The sequence below is a fragment of the Brachyistius frenatus genome, unplaced genomic scaffold, assembly GCF_029030835.1.
Source record: "Brachyistius frenatus isolate BFR_SWC_R1_liver_20210118 unplaced genomic scaffold, ASM2903083v1 Contig_26, whole genome shotgun sequence".
Lineage (NCBI taxonomy): Eukaryota > Metazoa > Chordata > Actinopteri > Embiotocidae > Brachyistius > Brachyistius frenatus.
This window is the reverse complement of record NW_027210625.1, coordinates 2878709-2895164: the sequence shown is the minus strand read 5'-3', so window position 1 is coordinate 2895164 and position 16456 is coordinate 2878709. Positions and strand designations below refer to the sequence as shown.

Sequence of the window (16456 nt, the reverse complement as noted above, 5' to 3'; positions counted from 1 at the left end):
CGCTTTATATTTCTCCATCCAGCGGTGAATTAATTCAGACTTTAGTAGAAACTGCCAGGAGTCCAGACACAGTGTCTGCTCTGGAACTCATGGGAATAAGTGAATGATTGGGTCAGGGATTAAGGGATTAATTCATTATCTGTTCAGTTACGGTCACTTCAGAGAGGTCTCGTCACTCTGTGTGTGTGTGTGTATGTGCGCATGTGCGAAGGGGTGCACGTGGCCCACTCAACTCTAACTCACCGCTTTATGTTGCCAACAGCTCATCTTGGCAAAGATCTCCAGAAAAGCAAGCAAAGACTGTAAACATCAGAGCTCTGACAGATTGTTCTAATCGAAATGTTTAACGAGCTGCCATGTTACCATATTTCAAAAAGATTTGCTCTTGATGACTTAAATTAAGAAGTATGCAAATCAGAGTTGACTTTTTCTTGAACCCAAATAAGAGTGAATGAGATCCAGCAGTAATATCCTTGTAATATAAGATTATTGTCCAGTATAACTCTCCTGCTCTTCCAGAGCCAACCCACATGCGATGTGGGAAACGAGCTGTATCCCTGGAAGCCAGCACTCCAGTCCAGTCCGATGAGGAGTATCTGAGCCCTCAGGAGGAGGCCATGGAGGTCGGTAACTCACCTTTTGTGAGTAAAAGGGTCCACTTCAAAGAGCCCCCCTTGTTTCAGGTAAGAGTGTATCAGGAGCAAAATCTAAATTTGTTTTGGCCAATAATACAGATGCGTATGTGCCAAAAATTCTGTCCTCCATATCAACCCAAAATAACAAAAATCAAATATGATTGACAGAAACAAATCATGTTGTAATTCTTTAAAAGGTGGTGCCATATGACCAGGGGGTCACTGAAGGTCAAGATGTTGTTATGTCAGCAAAAGTCAGAGGGCTTCCCAAACCCATGGTCTACTGGTAAGACATTTTCTTTTGAAGCTTTATAGCAGACAAACGTCTTCTGAGACACCGAAAGCTTTTATCTCAACCAAGGTCACTAACAGTTTCCCTGTAAAACGCACACGCACACGCGTTCCTCTAATAACCACATGAGTATAAATGACTGTGACAACCACTTTATTTCGACCCAGGTTGAAGGACAAACTTACAGTGAAGACGACGGGGCGTTTCGTTGTGCGAGAGATAGAAGATGGCACCAGTGAAATGAGAATCAGCTCAGCTCAGAGGTCAGACGCGGGGCTTTACGTGTGTAAGATCATCAACGAACACGGAGCCGAACAGGCGGAGTGCAGAGTGGAGGTCCGAGGTGAGTAATGAAAACCTGATAAAAACTGTCAGGTCGAATCATTTTGTATCAGATATCTTGTAATATTTCCTGATTGCTGTTTTTCTGTGGGTTTTTTTTTGTGTTTTTTTTCAGCAGCTGGAACACAAACAGCACTGAACATCATCAGGGAGGTAAAAGATGTGGCAGTGAGGGCTGGGGAGTCGGCCATGTTTGAGTGTCACATCTCCGGACCTCCAGACGTGGATGTGGACTGGCTGTCCAATGGGAAGCTGATCCAGCCAGCACTGCTCAACTGCAAGATGCACTTTGATGGAAAGAGGTGGGTTACATTTTTGTGGTCCGTTTTATTTTATTGTTAAACAGTGGGAAAAAAGAGGTGACAAGTACCTGGAAAATGAGAAGTTTGAATTAGTTGAAGATGTATCAAGACTCAAAAACTGTGGCTGGAAAGAGTCTTGAATCTCCGAAATCTGTAATTTATCAGTTTCTCATACAATAACTAACAATATTTTTGTTTTGTTTTACATAGTTCCATTTAATTAAATGGTCTTTTCATTTATTATATAGGTGCCGTCTCATGCTGAATTCCGTACATGAGGATGACAGTGGGAAATACACTTGCAAGCTGAGCACTGCAAAAGGTGAATCACAAACACTGTTTGAAGCAATACTCTCAAATGATTATTTCAAAAATTACACATTTAAAAAACCTCAGACATTTGTTTTACTGAAACATGTGCATTTACAGAGGAGTTGACCTCAAGTGCAAACCTGAGAGTCACTCCATCCAAGGAGCCTCTGTTCACTCGTAAACTGGACATCCTGGAGGTCATTGAAGGACGCACAGCACGCTTTGACTGCAAGGTGAGCGGATCACCTGCTCCTCGAGTCACATGGATGCATTTTGGTAAGAATCTCCAGGGTGTGTGTGTGATTTTCTACATAAATAAAATCTGTGGGCTCTTCACAAGAAATGCTTTTTCACCTTTTTTTTTTTTTTTTTTTTTTTCAGAGACACGAGTGGAGGAGAGTGATAATGTTCGTTTCCTTCAAGAGGGGGGCCGTCACTCACTTGTCATCACCCACGTTAGCAGCGACACAGAAGGCTTTTACACAGCAGTTGCTCAGAACATTCACGGAAAGTCTGAATGCACTGCTGAGCTCTACATGCAGGAACCCAGAGCTGCCATCTCTTCTCACATGTAAGGGAAGTGATTCATACAGAAAAAAGTATTGATTTGCAATTATGTAACTGTAATGGCTTTGAAAGGGGAAGAATAAGATACAAAAAAAAAAAAAAAAAATCCAAGACACCATTTTAGTTTTCTAGGGTAAAGAGAAATTCTTCTGAAGGAGTGGATTCGTGTGATAAAATAGATCAAATGAAACAAACTCGTCAATCTTTCAGTTTGTGTTCATTGTTTTTTTAAGCCAATCTCTACTAACGTCCTCCAGGGCCAAGTTGGAAAAGATGCCATCCATCCCAGAGGAGCCTGAAGTGCTGGAAAATGAAGTGGAAAAAAGGACCATGCCGGACTTTGTCAAGCCTCTGGCTGATATGGAAGTGATTGAAGGGAAGGAGGTGGTATTGAAATGCAAGGTGGCGGGCCTGCCCTACCCAACCATCGCCTGGTACCACAACGGCAAGCGCATTGACAGCTGCGAAGAACGAAAAATGACCCAGCGTAAGCAGAGACTCTGATAAAAAAACAAAAACAAAGCTCGGCCTGTGTGTGTGTGTGTGGGGGGGGGGGGGGGGGGCGGACAGATAGCAAACAAGAACCTTGTGTGTCTGTTTTCCAGACAGGGATGTCCACAATCTGATCATTCGGAGCGCTTGTCACGCTCATGGGGGCGTCTACAAAGCCGTCAGCTCTAACAAAGTGGGCAAAGCAGCCTGCTATGCTCATCTATATGTTACAGGTAGGGATGCATACTCACTGTTTGATGCTGTAGTTGACAGAATAGAAGATTTGTCTAATATTATGTGTATGTATTTCTGTTTTTGGAAATAGACATTGTTCCTGACCCTCCTGATGGTCCTCCAGTGATCGAGGCTATTACAGGGAAAACCATAAGCCTCAGCTGGAAAAGACCAAAGAGACTGGACCCTTCATTTGGTAGGTTAATTAATGTAGGTTTCTCTGATACCAATTTAATTCTGCGCAGTACACCCACAACACACAAACAAAATGATTTTCTCTCTGCATGTTAAAAACCTCATTATGTTTTTGATTGTCAGCCAGATTAAGTAATTAAACATCGTGCATGTTTGCAGATGTGGGGTCCTTGCTGTATGTGGTCCAGCAGCAGCCGCTGGGCTCTATCCAGTGGTCTGTTGTAGCGTCTAACCTGAGGGAAACAAACTACACTGTCACCTCTCTTTCCAAGGGAGTCCGCTACGCTTTCAGAGTCCTCACATCCACCGGGAAGACACAGAGTAAACCATCACCCTCCACGGATCTGGTCCAGCTGCTGGACAGAGGTATCAATAGTGCAAAGGGCTTATGCTGCCACTGGTCCAATGAGAACATAATGCAAGTATACTTTGAGTTATACATATAGTTTTTGTCTATTTCCGATCTTTGTAGGGCCATATTTGAGGAAAGCACCAGTAATTTTGGACAAACCAGACATTATGTATGTGGTTGAGAACCAACCTGCAAGCATCACCATCACACTGAACCATGTGCACGCAGCTGTCACCTGGAAAAGGTTTGTTTCTTTTTCTTTAATGACAAACTATAGATTTGCATGTAAAGGACATTGTGCAGAGGTTTTTGTTTTGCAAAAGAAAAATGCACAGTGATACAACAAAATAAGAAAATGCAAGGTTGCAACTAAACTGAACTGATGAGTTTTGTGTGTTTGATCAGATACTGAGACAATATTTGATATTTTAACAAGGAAGTTCAATTCAAACAAATCCCGACAGGGGAAGTCTCCCAGGAGCCAGAGCCCTGATGGTTTTCAGCCCATTTCTATTCTCATCAGGGACTGCTTCATAATTTGGGATGCAATATGTGAACATACTTACCCCAAGCTCTCTCCAGATAATGAGTTTGAGGACCAGGACTGAGAAGAGCTGCTGTGCAGGGGTTTACATTGCTTTGATTGAATTTAGCATTTGCTATTCAATCATATGTTCTTTGTAGCTCTGCAGTTTCTTGGAAGGAAGTTTTGTTCTCTGTCTGCAAGGTGTTTGCCACGTAGTTGATACCTTTGTACTGAAAAATGAACTTTTACTTCTCAGTAAAAAAATGCATGTATTCTTTTACAAGTGTGCATTGTTTATTGAAGCTGTATAGAATCAGTATTGTTGATTATCTTTTTAACTAAATTAAAATGTCATTAAACAGGATCTTTTAGCAGAAATTATTATTGTATCAAAAGCTTCAGTCTTGATTGTTAGTCTGTTGCTCTAATGTCCGCATGTTGTCCGTGTCTTTCTCAGGAGGGGCGTGGTGTTGCTCAGCAGACCGGGAATGTTTGAGATGAGCATGCCAGACGATGATCAACACACTCTGAAGCTACAGCGGGTCAGGAGCACAGACATCGGTCAGTTGGTGGTCACGGCCAGCAACCAGTTTGGCAGCGACCTCTGCACGCTTCAGCTGGCCATGGCAGGTCAGTTCAAGCAGAGCACCACATGATAAATTTAGCATTTTAGTCAGAATTCAAAGAACTTACTACTTACTACTGGCAGCCGACAAGGAAAATCTGCTTGATATCCAATAGCTTCAGTTATTTTTGAAGTAAAGGATCATAAATTATAAAATAACTTCTCGAAAGATGACTGTGGTGTTTTTTTTTAAATGAGAACTTGCCTTTTTCTGTGCCCTTATTTTTTGCTCTGTGTCTCTTGTGCTCATATTTTATCTGTGGAAACTGCAAAAAGAGAGCAAGTAATTACTTCTTGACCTCTTATTCTTGTGCAGTGCCTCCTAAATTTGAAACCATCATGGAGGATGTGGATGTGCATATTGGGGAGACATGTCGTCTGGCTGTTGTGGTTGAAGGGAAGCCAGATCCAGATATTCTGTGGTATAAGGTACGACGTCCAAGGGTAGTAGCTGATACTTTTCCTGAACCATGCTGAATATTAATGGTGGACTCGTCTGTTGCAGGATGACTTGCTTCTCTCCGAGAGCAGCCACTTCACATTTGTGTATGATGATCCAGAATACTCTCTTGTTGTCCTCAACGCTCATCCTGATCACTCCGGTGTGTACACCTGCACTGCGAAGAACCTGGCCGGCTCCAACTCCTGCAAGGCTGAGCTCACAGTCCATAAAGGTCTGCAGTCCAAGAAAACAACATTACTGCATGCACAAACATACTTCATATGCAGACAGATTCAACCGAGTTAAAAAGATTTACCATTTACTCTAGAGTATATCCATTTGCTGTACAAAACATAACAGTATAAGCTAGTTGTTGTTGAAAATTGCGACTCTAAATCTGCACCATATGGGTGGGACCACAAGGTGTTTTTGAAACTACAATATGAAACCATCTGTCACTATGCTGGCACACATTTACAGCCAAACACACACACACACACACACACACACACACACACACACACACACACACACACACACACACACACACACACACACACACACACACACACACACACACACACACACACACACACACACCAACTAAAGATCCCTATGTTGGTGCTCCCTCCAGAACGAAAAGAAGCAGCAGAGCCAATGGAGGACGAGGGGACCATTCTGAGGAAGATGAGGCGTTTGACAGATTATTATGATATCCACAAAGAGATTGGCAGGTGAGTGTGTATGTGTAGCAGCACACTCATGCTGTCTCGCATCCCTTCAGACATGGCAGGGACACTGACGTTAATAGCTGTTTGAGTGCTCAGGGTCAGGGGTGTGCGTGCGTGTGTGTGTGTGTGTGTGTGTGTGTGGTGGTGGGGGTGGGGGGGGGGGGGGGGGGCATTGCACCTGCTTAACAACAGCGGACAGAAACAAGAGATGAGTCACCAGTCTGAGTGGAGCGAATGCATTAGCCGACAGATGATTTCCTTTGGTCTGACATGATGGAGACCGGCCATTTACTGTGAACTGTAGAGGCATCAGAACAGGAAGACAAGCACCAAACAGAACAACAAGCACAGACAGGGAATTCAGATTTCTTCTCCCAAACATCACAGAAAAGAACCCAAAGAGAATGAAAATTAATAATACAATGAAAAAGCCTTCTCGTTTGTCTCTTCATTCTCCTTGCAAAGAAGAATGTATTAAGAAATTGGAAGGAAAGGGCCAAACTCTCAGTAAGTATTTGGAGCGATACGGACGATGGTCAACAATAAACTTCGATGCTCACACAATAGTTGTATATTAATTTCTTCCATATAGCCCTATTAACCCTCCCCTTGAATATTCTTTAATTATTCTTTTTGATGTCTTATTTAGTATCACAATAATTTAGGAACTGATTGGTTGGCATGTAACAAAACAATAATGTCATTGTTGTGTGACTGCTGGTGCAGGGGGGCCTTCTCCTATGTGAAGAGGCTGACGCAGAAGAAAGGAAAGGCCGAGTTCGCTGCTAAATTCATTTCTGCTCGAGGAAAGAAGAAAGCCTCGGCACTCAGAGAGATGGATCTGCTGTCTGAGCTGGACAATGAGAGGATTCTCTATTTTCATGATGCCTTTGAGAAGAAGAACATGGTGGTGCTCATCACAGAGTTGTATCCTTTTAGTGCAATTCTATTTAAATGATCAGAAACATTTGACTTTGTTTTCTTACTGTTTTTTCTTTCAGTAAGTGAGCAAACACAGAATTTCAGGAAAGTTAAATATGCAACGGCACTGCCTTCTCTGCAGAACTGACTCAAGTTGTATCTCCTTCACTGTTGAACAGAAGTGCACTTAAATGCATCTCAAGGACAAGATCCAAAGCATTAATCCTAATGTCTTCTGCAAGCCCCTGGAGGCATGAATGAAGCAGCCCAGCTTTTTCTCTCTGACTCATCGCCGCTGAGTGGAATTAGCAAGAGATAGAATGTGTGGGAGTTTTGCTCATTTATAATTCATTTCTCATGCACCTACCACTTGGACTGTGCAGTCAAGTCGCAGCTCTGCTTTTTTCCCTCAACTGTTGTGTGAAGATGTCACGAGGAGCTGCTGGAAAGAATGGCCAAGAAAACAACAGTCATGGAGTTGGAGGTTTGTGTTCCTCTGCTCACTGCACTGCGCTGCCATTATGTAACACGACTTCATACTTCATTCCCTTATGTTTCACATTACAGATCCGCAGTAGTGTTCAGCAGGTCTTGGAGGGTCTTCGTTATCTTCACCAAAAAAACATTGCTCACCTTGATATAAAGGTATCTGTCCACTAGTGCCAGATCACATTTATTTGATCAAGATTGTTTAAAATATTGTTATATTCTTCTATCAGTCCCTCATATTGTTGTTTTTGTGTCACCCCCTCTAGCCAGAAAATATTTTAATGTCAGGTCTGGGGAGTGACCACATCCGGATTTGTGACTTTGGAAATGCCATAAAATTGGAGCCCTCGGAGGAACACTACTGCAAATACGGCACGCCAGAATATGTTGCACCGGAGATTGTTAACCAAACTCCCGTTTCCACGGCAACAGACATATGGTAAGCCACCTGCTCTCCAGCATGGAGAGGTGGCCACTATAGGGACTGCCTTCTTATCTGCAACAAAATCACATCTCTGTCTCTTGTGTGCTTTTATGTTGTTCCTGAAAATCCACTCGCCCTTCACCCGTCCTGCTCTCCCACAGGCCTGTCGGTGTCATCACGTACCTCTGGTATGTTACATCACTTTGTCACCACCGTTTTTATATAGAATATGTATATTTCTACATAACGGAAGCACCAAAATTACATGTTTTCTTTTGTTGAATTTTAGTCTGACTGGAGTGTCTCCTTTCGCTGGTGAGAATGACAGAGCCACTGCCTTAAACATCCGCAACTACAATGTGGCATTTGAGGAGAGCATGTTTTGTGACTTCTGCAAAGAAGCTAAGGGATTTGTCATCAAGATTTTGGTGGTGGACAGACTGTAAGAATGTATCTATTTTTGTTCAAATACATATGAATACATGTCCTTTGACCAACCATAGTTCCAGTCATATTTTAAGTGTCAACTGTAAGATGCTCCTTCTTCTTGTGCATATTTCTCCTCTCTTAGGAGGCCCAGTGTCATTGAGTGCCTTCGCCATCCCTGGTTCAAGGTGAGTTATCATTTCGAAAATTTACTATCCTGCCTCAAACTTTCAACGTGTCCTAGGATTTATTTTTTTTTATCTCTAAGGTTATTGATGACTCCCTTTTCTTTGTTTTGCAGTCACCAACGAACAAGAGCATAAGCACGGCTATGCTGAAGCAAGTTTTGTCTAGACGGCGATGGCAGGTAGGTCATGTGGATGACAAATGCATTTAGTATGTGTAAATCAAAGACTGAGACACAGAAAGACTCCAAGGACTGATACCCAGCAAGTGATTAAGCCTCTTTTTTTTTTTTTTTTTTTTTTTTATACCAGAATAACTCCTTCATATTCCTGAATTAAATAAACAGATTTTCTGAAAAGAAGATTTAATACATTTCAGGATTGCATTAAAGCCTAAATGCAGTACTTTCTGACAGAAATATCCCTTCTTATTAAATCAGTTCCCAAAATACACTCAACTTGTCCAATGAAATTCTTTCATTTTTCATTAGAATTTAATAAAGCCTTTTGCTCTGCATATATTGAGAACATCTTGCAACTGAGAGAAGGTTTATGGTTAAAAGACCAAAGGTTATAACAAAGTTAAGTTGTGTTAAACATGAAACTCATAAAAATATATGAAGCATGATAAGGCATGTTTTTAGTGTCATAATTGTTTCAAACTCTTTTCAGTATGGAAGTGGCATATCTGACTTGGACTGGAGACTTTACATATAAAATAGGGAAATTAAATAATCTCTCATTATCTTCTGTTGACCTTGTCCAGCGTTCCCTGATCAGCTACAAATCCAAGATGGTGACGCGGTCCATCCCAGAACTCCTGGATGACTCATGCAGACACGTCTCCATTGCTGTGGCCCGGCATTTAAAAGAAGGCTCCCCACCACCGTCCTCTTCGTCCGACTCAGATGCAGATGTGGATGAGCTTCCCTTTATTCCAATGCCTCTGTCCATGGTCTTTTCTGGTTCAAGGGTGTCCCTTAATGAAATCCCAGGGGATGAAGATGGCACAGCGTGGCCCAGTGTTGCAGCTGACAGAGAGAGGAAAAAGGACAACATGGATGAGGCAGGGAGTGGAGGAGGGGCTAGTAAGAGTGGGAAAGATGAAGAGGAAACCCCAAGTGAAGAGAAGATGGAAAAGACAAAACGAGCTCCTCTTCAAAAAGGATCAAGTGTGGAGTCAGACGAACCACTTACAAAAGCAAGGCGGGGTACCATGAGGAGAGGCAGCTCTGCTGATTCAGCGCTGCTTCTCCACATTGACCAAGAGGAGGGAAATGCAGATGAGGTTTCAGAAGCAAGTAACAAGAGCCTGAAAAAGGCTGTTTCTATGGAACTACCCAAACGCAGCCAGAGCCCTGGAGCTGCAAAGTTAAGCCAGGAGGATTATGCCCTGAAACTGGAACTGATGAGACAGCGGCTGCTCAGGGGAGGAAGTGCGGACAAAAAGATGAGTGGCCTGCGAGGGCCCCTGTTTGAAACACTTGGCATGGAAGATGAAAGGCAGACGAGGTCTCTTGATCGAAATTTTAGAAGATCCAGAGAAGGGCCGTCAAAACTGACCAGAGCGGCATCCTCTGAGAGTCCTGGAGAGGACACACCAAAGACCAAAGTTTTTTGTAAGAGCGCCTCCTTTACTCAGGGGGATTCTGAGCCCATGCCCCTGCACCGCAGGTTCGGAGCTCCCTTACAGATTCCCTCTGTGGGCAATGGAAGCATTGAAGGCAAGAAGCTCCAGGAGGCCACCTCAATGTCTGCACTAACAGATCAAACAGCACTGGAGTCTTCCTCACCCACAGAGAAGACTTCCTTTGCGCTCCCAGCACCAGGACGATTGGACCAACTGCAACAACGAAACAATGTGAAGAAACGTGAAAACGTAGATGAGAAAAGGACCAAAACCCACTTAGAAAAGGCAGATGAAGTAAAATCAGAGTCAAGATCCCCTTCTATTATTACTCCTATAATTGTAATAGAGGAGGATGATGAGGATGAAGAGAGGCAAGAAAACCAGTTGCTACATATTAATGAAAAGGAAATGAAAGGTGGTGAGGGAACACCACAGAATAGTAAACCGTCATTTGCATATGGAAGTGTCACTCAAACATCTGACAAGGTTCAGAAGGGTCCTCCTGCTACAGCCACGTCACCTCAACATGCAGCAGTGTTTGCTAAAGTAGCAATTGCTGACCGATCCCCTGATTCTGTTTCCTCTTCATCAAACCCTGATCTCCTTGCCATCCCTCGCCAGCCTGTGCTCAGAACCGACATTAAGGACATAGACTCAGAGGAAGTGTTTGAAGCGAGGTTTAAGAAGCGAGAGTCGTCTTTGACGCGTGGCCTCCGAAAACTGACCAGAAACAAATCAGAGGAGAAATCGCCTGTGTTGGGCCGGAAGGCGGTTGAGGGGGGCGAAGAGGTTTATAGGCCGGGGCCGAGGGGGTCGCCTCTTGAAATGGTATCCAAAGGACTACTGGAGAAATCCAAATCTGTTCAAGATTTAAGAGGTGAGGACCGGGAAACAGGCTTTGGTCTTATTGGGAGGTTCTCTTTGAGGGCCAAGAGGTCAACATCCACCGAGAAGAAGGGAGAGAAATCAAAAGACGAGAAGCAACCAAATGTGCAGGAAACAGTCGTAAACAAGAGGGTTTCGTGGGCTGTTGGTCGCAGTAAGTCCCTGGATACAAAGGAGCTGGACAGTGCAGCGCAGAGGCAGCAGGATGAGAGAGAGCAGAGAAAAGCTGAGGAGTCATCGGTTTCTGCGATGAGGCGCAAGTTTGAGTCCAAAGTGGCTGGAATCTCTGCGAAGATCAGGACTCAGTCAGAGGAGAGGAAGAATAAAGACACAGAGGGGAGTCAGAAGGAGCTGGTTCAAAGGGATTTAAATAAGGTCACAGATTCCCCTGTCCTGGCAATGAAGCAAAGGTTTGAAAACAAAGTGGCAGGAATATCTACGAAAATCCGCAGCCAGTCGGAGGAGAGAAAAGGAGATCCAGAAGGAAAGAGCACGCCCCTGTTCACCCGCCACCGTCATTCCCAGTCCGAGGGCCGTGGACTCAAAGGGATGGGCATCCCCGAGAATCAGCTCGCTAAACAAACCGGCGCTGCTGCGTCGAAGGAGTCAGTCGAATCCACCTCGAGCATTCATTCTGAAAAGGCCTCAGAGAGTGACAGGCGATCGCGGTGGGACAGGTGGGGTTTGACGAGGGGCAAGAGAGACAAAACTCCATCCCAGTCCGATTTGCCTTCAACCGTCACCAAAGAAGAGGGTCTGACAAAAAGCCAGCAGTTCATCCGCTCGGCTTCGGACTTCGCTCCAGTGTTCCACATCAAACTGAAAGACCACGTCTTATTAGAGGGGGAACCGGTCACTCTTAGCTGCCTTCCAGCCGGCAGTCCACATCCAGAAATTACATGGATGAAAGGTGACTTTAATTCTAATGATAAAATCACAGCGTCATCCAAACACTGCCGCTTATTGGCTGATATTTCTGTGTTTTCCAGATCGGAAATCGTTGGAGGTGGATGACAGAATCACCCTGATCTCCCACCCCGATGGCCGGCAGCTTCTTATGGTTATGAAGTCCAGCCATAGGGATGCTGGAGTGTATGAATGTGTAGCTACCAACCCAATAGCTACCGTCACTACCTCCTGTACACTCGCCATAGCATGTAAGAATTTTGTTTGGCCCATCGCTCATAGGAAAGTGTAAAATCTTCAATAATGTCAACACTGCAAATTACAACATGAAGTTAGCTTTCTGATCGGAGGAAGAGCTGCTCACTTGCCTTTCATAGACAGTAATTTTCATAACGGCATTTATTTTATATTGAATTTTAATTGGAGTGAGAGTAACATGAATATTAATGCAACTTAAATTAATATTAATGTCAACAGATTAACTTTACAGTAGATTAACTTAATGGAGTTTTTTCCTTTGTTCATATTCATCATGTGAGAAGAATAAATGATGTTCCCTGCAAATTTCTGCATGATGATTGAAATTAACTTTGGCAGGTCATATTCACGCCTCCAGTCGTGCCTTTGCACAGATTGTGTGTAATGAGAGCAGCTGTGCTTAGATTCTGCTGGTGCTGCTCACAAATGCAAAAATAATAATGAGACTTTTGAGGCTTCAGAGGAAATATATTTCTCCGATTTGTTCTGGCTTTGGACACGTAGAATTACTTATTTCAACCACGGATGCTGTTTGTCTCCTCTTTGTTACTGATGTCTTCAGACAGCCTATCTCGTCTGCACTGCCTCTATTGTCCGTGCCTGTGCGCCAGCCTGAGAAACACACAGTGAAAGTTAAACATTTGGAAGAGGAAACCTACAGGTTGTTCGGACTGAGCCAAAAGTAGTGATTATACAGAAAAAAACTAAAATATTATCAACATAATAGGAAACGCAAAACACAGTTAGTGCTGTAAAAAATACATCCCACCAACCACAAACAGCTTGACACTTGTAAAACCTCGCACACTGCAGTGATACCAAACAAGTTCCTTCTGCAGCCCCCTGAGGCCTTATTACAGTGTATACCAACCTAATTTTTTTTGATTTGTCTCTTTCCAACACCCCTCTCATCTTTCTCCACTGCTCAAGGTGTCCCAAAACGACCAGGGACCCCTGAAGTTCCTCAGACTTATAACAACACAGCCCTGGTGCTGTGGAAGCCAGCAGACACAAAGTCCCCATGCAGCTACACTCTGGAAAGAAAAACAGAAGGTGCCTGAGTATTAACATTATCTTGTTGTAGCATTCAGCTCATCCCAATATAAATATTTTGTTTCGAAAAAGCTGTGGGATTTTTTGCTGTTTTTAAAACTGTATTCCCTTTGAGTACTACTGTCACTATGATGTCCTAAATGAGGCAAAAATCAAATTAAACTCAAGGATTCAAGCTCCTAGGAGGCAGCAGTGTTTCAAAAGCTCAGACAGTGTGTAGCTTTGTGCCGTATGAGGAGAAGGCTCCTGGGAAATAAAGCTTCCAAATCTATAGACACCACTCAGACGGAGAAAATGAATCAATCCACGAGGGAATAGAGTCTGTACCAGTGCTGCTGTCAGAGACTTTCGTCATTATGCACGATGAATCATCTTTATCTCATAATGTGGTGGATGGAAATGGAGTCACACAAACTTGGAGTAGCAGACCTCGAATGTTTGGATTATTATTGAACTTTTTGGTGTGATAGATTTAATTCTGGCCCAGTTGCCAGTTTGATCTTTGCCAGGTAGCATTGATGTAGATATTTACAGAATACTGTGTCACTATCATTTTAATTCAGGTCAGCATAGGAAATGTTATTTTTCCACATGCATGCGCAGATCACCAGTTTATGAGCTTGCCAACACTGTCATCTGGTGTTCAATATCTGAACTACAACAAGATGTCTGTCATTCAAAGACAGAGAAGAGAAAATTAGGGTTTATTTTCAAGCTTCTGCTACGTTTTACTAATCCACTACACAAGAATCATTAATCCAATCTCCAGAATACAATATGTACAAAATATGTAATGTATTACTTTTTTTTGTCTATCCATAAAGGTTCACTGGAACATCAAATAAAGCACACTTTATTTCCCCTCCGCCCTGCAGGTGATTCTAAATGGTTATCTGTAGCCACTGGCGTTCTCGACTGCTACTACAACGTCACCGACCTGCCACCAGACGGCACTTTCAGGTTCAGAGTTTCCTGCGTCAACAAGGCCGGACAGGGGCCGTACAGCAGCTGCTCTGCTCCCGTCAGCCTCAACTCAACAGGTAACAGAAAGTCTCTATAGAAAGTCAGTGCAAATTCATGTGAAAATCCAGTCCTGCTCATTAATTGGCACAACTGTCTGCATTGGCGTGGTACAAACAGAAATATTAAAGGGAGAGCTACATGACGAATAAGATAGCCTTCACATATCATGAACAATATATCAATATTGTCACATTTATTTTGTCTAAACGCAATAATTACTTCAAAGCAGCTCCTCTAATAAACACACTGAGGAAGTCCTGATGTTTCCACAGCTGGAGGAGCTTCACCAGCTGTTGCCGTCGTAAAAACAGTGCCAACCCCACCTGAACCGGTGGTCACCTCCTCCGAGACTGTCCCTCCACTTAAACCAGCCCAGAACATCGGTCCTCGGACAACAATCTCCGTCATCTCCTCCACCTCCTCTTCTTCTAAAGATGCAGCCTCCCGTGCTGCATTTCCTCTTCAAACTGCATCTCTGCCATCCAGGATGGTGGTCACTCCTGCCCCTCCGTCCTCTCCGCCCCCCAGCCCTTCGGCAAACCCTCCATCACCGTCTGCAGGCGCAACAACCGAGGACGCTCCAAAAATAAGCTCCATTCTTCCTTCACCCACAGTCAAAGCACCTCCACCCTTTGTCCTCCCCAAACCCCAGAGTCCGGTAAATGTGGTGACCCCTATGACCCAGAGCCCACCCATATCACCCCCACCTGCTCCTGTAACTCCACTTTCAACCCCCATCAAACTAGCGTCAGTGCCCACGTACGTCCCCACAACCACCGCCACTGCTCGGGTTGCCCCAACTCCGGCGTCCTTTTCTCCACAAGTCCTCCAGGCATCCAGCCTGAGCCCCATCGCTGACGGAGCCAGCACCCCCACCAGAGGCCCCCCATCAGGACACGCTACACCCTCCACTGCTCTGCGACAGGGGGTTCCTCAGAAACCGTACACTTTCCTAGATGAGAAAGGAAGGTGAGACAATATTGACCTGTGTGTCAGGGAAATATTGATCTTTTATTAGATGTTGTTTTGACTTGAAATGGCATATCATGGACACTGTTTTGTTGTTGCTTTCGTGTGTCACATGTTCAGGGGTCGGTTTGGAGTTGTTCGAGAGTGCCGAGAGAACACGACGGGTAAAATATACATGGCCAAGATCATTCCCTACAGTCAGGACAACAAGCAGGACATCCTGAAGGAGTACGAGATCCTGAAATCCCTCCACAGCGAGAAGGTCATGGCTCTGCACGAAGCCTACGTCACCCCGCGCTACCTGGTTCTGGTGGCAGAGTACTGCACCGGGAAGGAGCTGCTGTACAGCCTCATAGACAGGTGGGATGAGACAACTCGTACTGAGATACACAGAATTTCTTTTAATTAACATGTATTTATTTATTGAGTTCACCATTTGAGAACCTCCTTTCTCTCTCACAAAAGGTTCCGTTACTCCGAGGACGACGTGGTTGGCTACCTGGTCCAGATTCTCCAGGGAGTCGAGTACCTCCACAACCGCCGTGTCCTCCACCTGGACCTCAAGCCCGACAACATCCTGGTGACCAACCTCAACGCCATCAAGATTGTGGACTTTGGGAGCGCTCAGAGCTTCAACCCCCTCAGCCTCAAACATCAGGACTCAGGACCAGGGTCACTGGAGTACATGGGTGAGGAGAAACACCAGGTTACCTTTATTCAAGAAATTATGACAGCAAAAGAACAATTCATTTGTTTCTTAATTTGTTTCTAAATTCATCTTCTTGCACATTGTGGCCCAAGCTCCTGAGGTGGTGAAAGGGGAAGTGATTGGTCCTCCTGCAGATATTTGGACAGTTGGAGTGGTCATCTACATCATGTACGTTTTTTTTAAATACACTTCTTTTCTTTTCTTTTAATGACATCTTAAACCTTAAGAAATCTGTGGAATTAGTTTCTTTGACAGTTCAGTATTACTCTTTTATTTTTATAACTGATTTAATTCAAATAAAATCCTCTCGAACATTGTTTTTCTTATCTTCCACCAGGCTGAGTGGTCGGCTCCCCTTCGATGATAAGGACCCTCAACATGTTGAATCCAAAATCCTGATGGCAAAGTTTGACCCCACAAAACTGTACTCAAATGTGTCCCAAAGTGCCTCCGCCTTTCTCAAGAAGATGTTGAGCAGTTACCCATGGTGATTGCTGACAATAGCTGATTATACACTTATTTTAAGAAGGA

At 43.9% G+C, this 16456-nt stretch overlaps 1 protein-coding gene across 2 annotated transcripts in view; it reads left to right on the top strand.

Annotated features, from left to right (window-relative positions):
• Nucleotides 1-16456, top strand: part of LOC138620734 (striated muscle preferentially expressed protein kinase-like) — a 41143-nt gene that overhangs the window by 23014 nt on the left and 1673 nt on the right. Inside the window, exons 9-41 of one of the 2 annotated variants that reach the window (XM_069698154.1) lie at nt 520-683; nt 833-921; nt 1095-1270; nt 1388-1571; nt 1820-1893; nt 2001-2159; nt 2265-2454; nt 2708-2937; nt 3056-3175; nt 3268-3372; nt 3531-3737; nt 3844-3967; nt 4707-4879; nt 5191-5303; nt 5380-5548; nt 5951-6050; nt 6774-6974; nt 7395-7452; nt 7536-7613; nt 7724-7896; nt 8043-8069; nt 8171-8323; nt 8453-8495; nt 8609-8674; nt 9259-11917; nt 11997-12164; nt 13102-13224; nt 14100-14264; nt 14520-15216; nt 15337-15576; nt 15682-15905; nt 16018-16093; nt 16263-16412. In XM_069698154.1, coding sequence (XP_069554255.1) covers nt 520-683; nt 833-921; nt 1095-1270; nt 1388-1571; nt 1820-1893; nt 2001-2159; nt 2265-2454; nt 2708-2937; nt 3056-3175; nt 3268-3372; nt 3531-3737; nt 3844-3967; nt 4707-4879; nt 5191-5303; nt 5380-5548; nt 5951-6050; nt 6774-6974; nt 7395-7452; nt 7536-7613; nt 7724-7896; nt 8043-8069; nt 8171-8323; nt 8453-8495; nt 8609-8674; nt 9259-11917; nt 11997-12164; nt 13102-13224; nt 14100-14264; nt 14520-15216; nt 15337-15576; nt 15682-15905; nt 16018-16093; nt 16263-16412 — 7678 coding nt within the window. Of the gene's footprint in view, nt 1-519; nt 684-832; nt 922-1094; nt 1271-1384; nt 1572-1819; nt 1894-2000; nt 2160-2264; nt 2455-2707; nt 2938-3055; nt 3176-3267; nt 3373-3530; nt 3738-3843; nt 3968-4706; nt 4880-5190; nt 5304-5379; nt 5549-5950; nt 6051-6773; nt 6975-7394; nt 7453-7535; nt 7614-7723; nt 7897-8042; nt 8070-8170; nt 8324-8452; nt 8496-8608; nt 8675-9258; nt 11918-11996; nt 12165-13101; nt 13225-14099; nt 14265-14519; nt 15217-15336; nt 15577-15681; nt 15906-16017; nt 16094-16262; nt 16413-16456 lie in introns of both variants that reach the window. The other variant, XM_069698153.1, reaches the window with a different exon arrangement.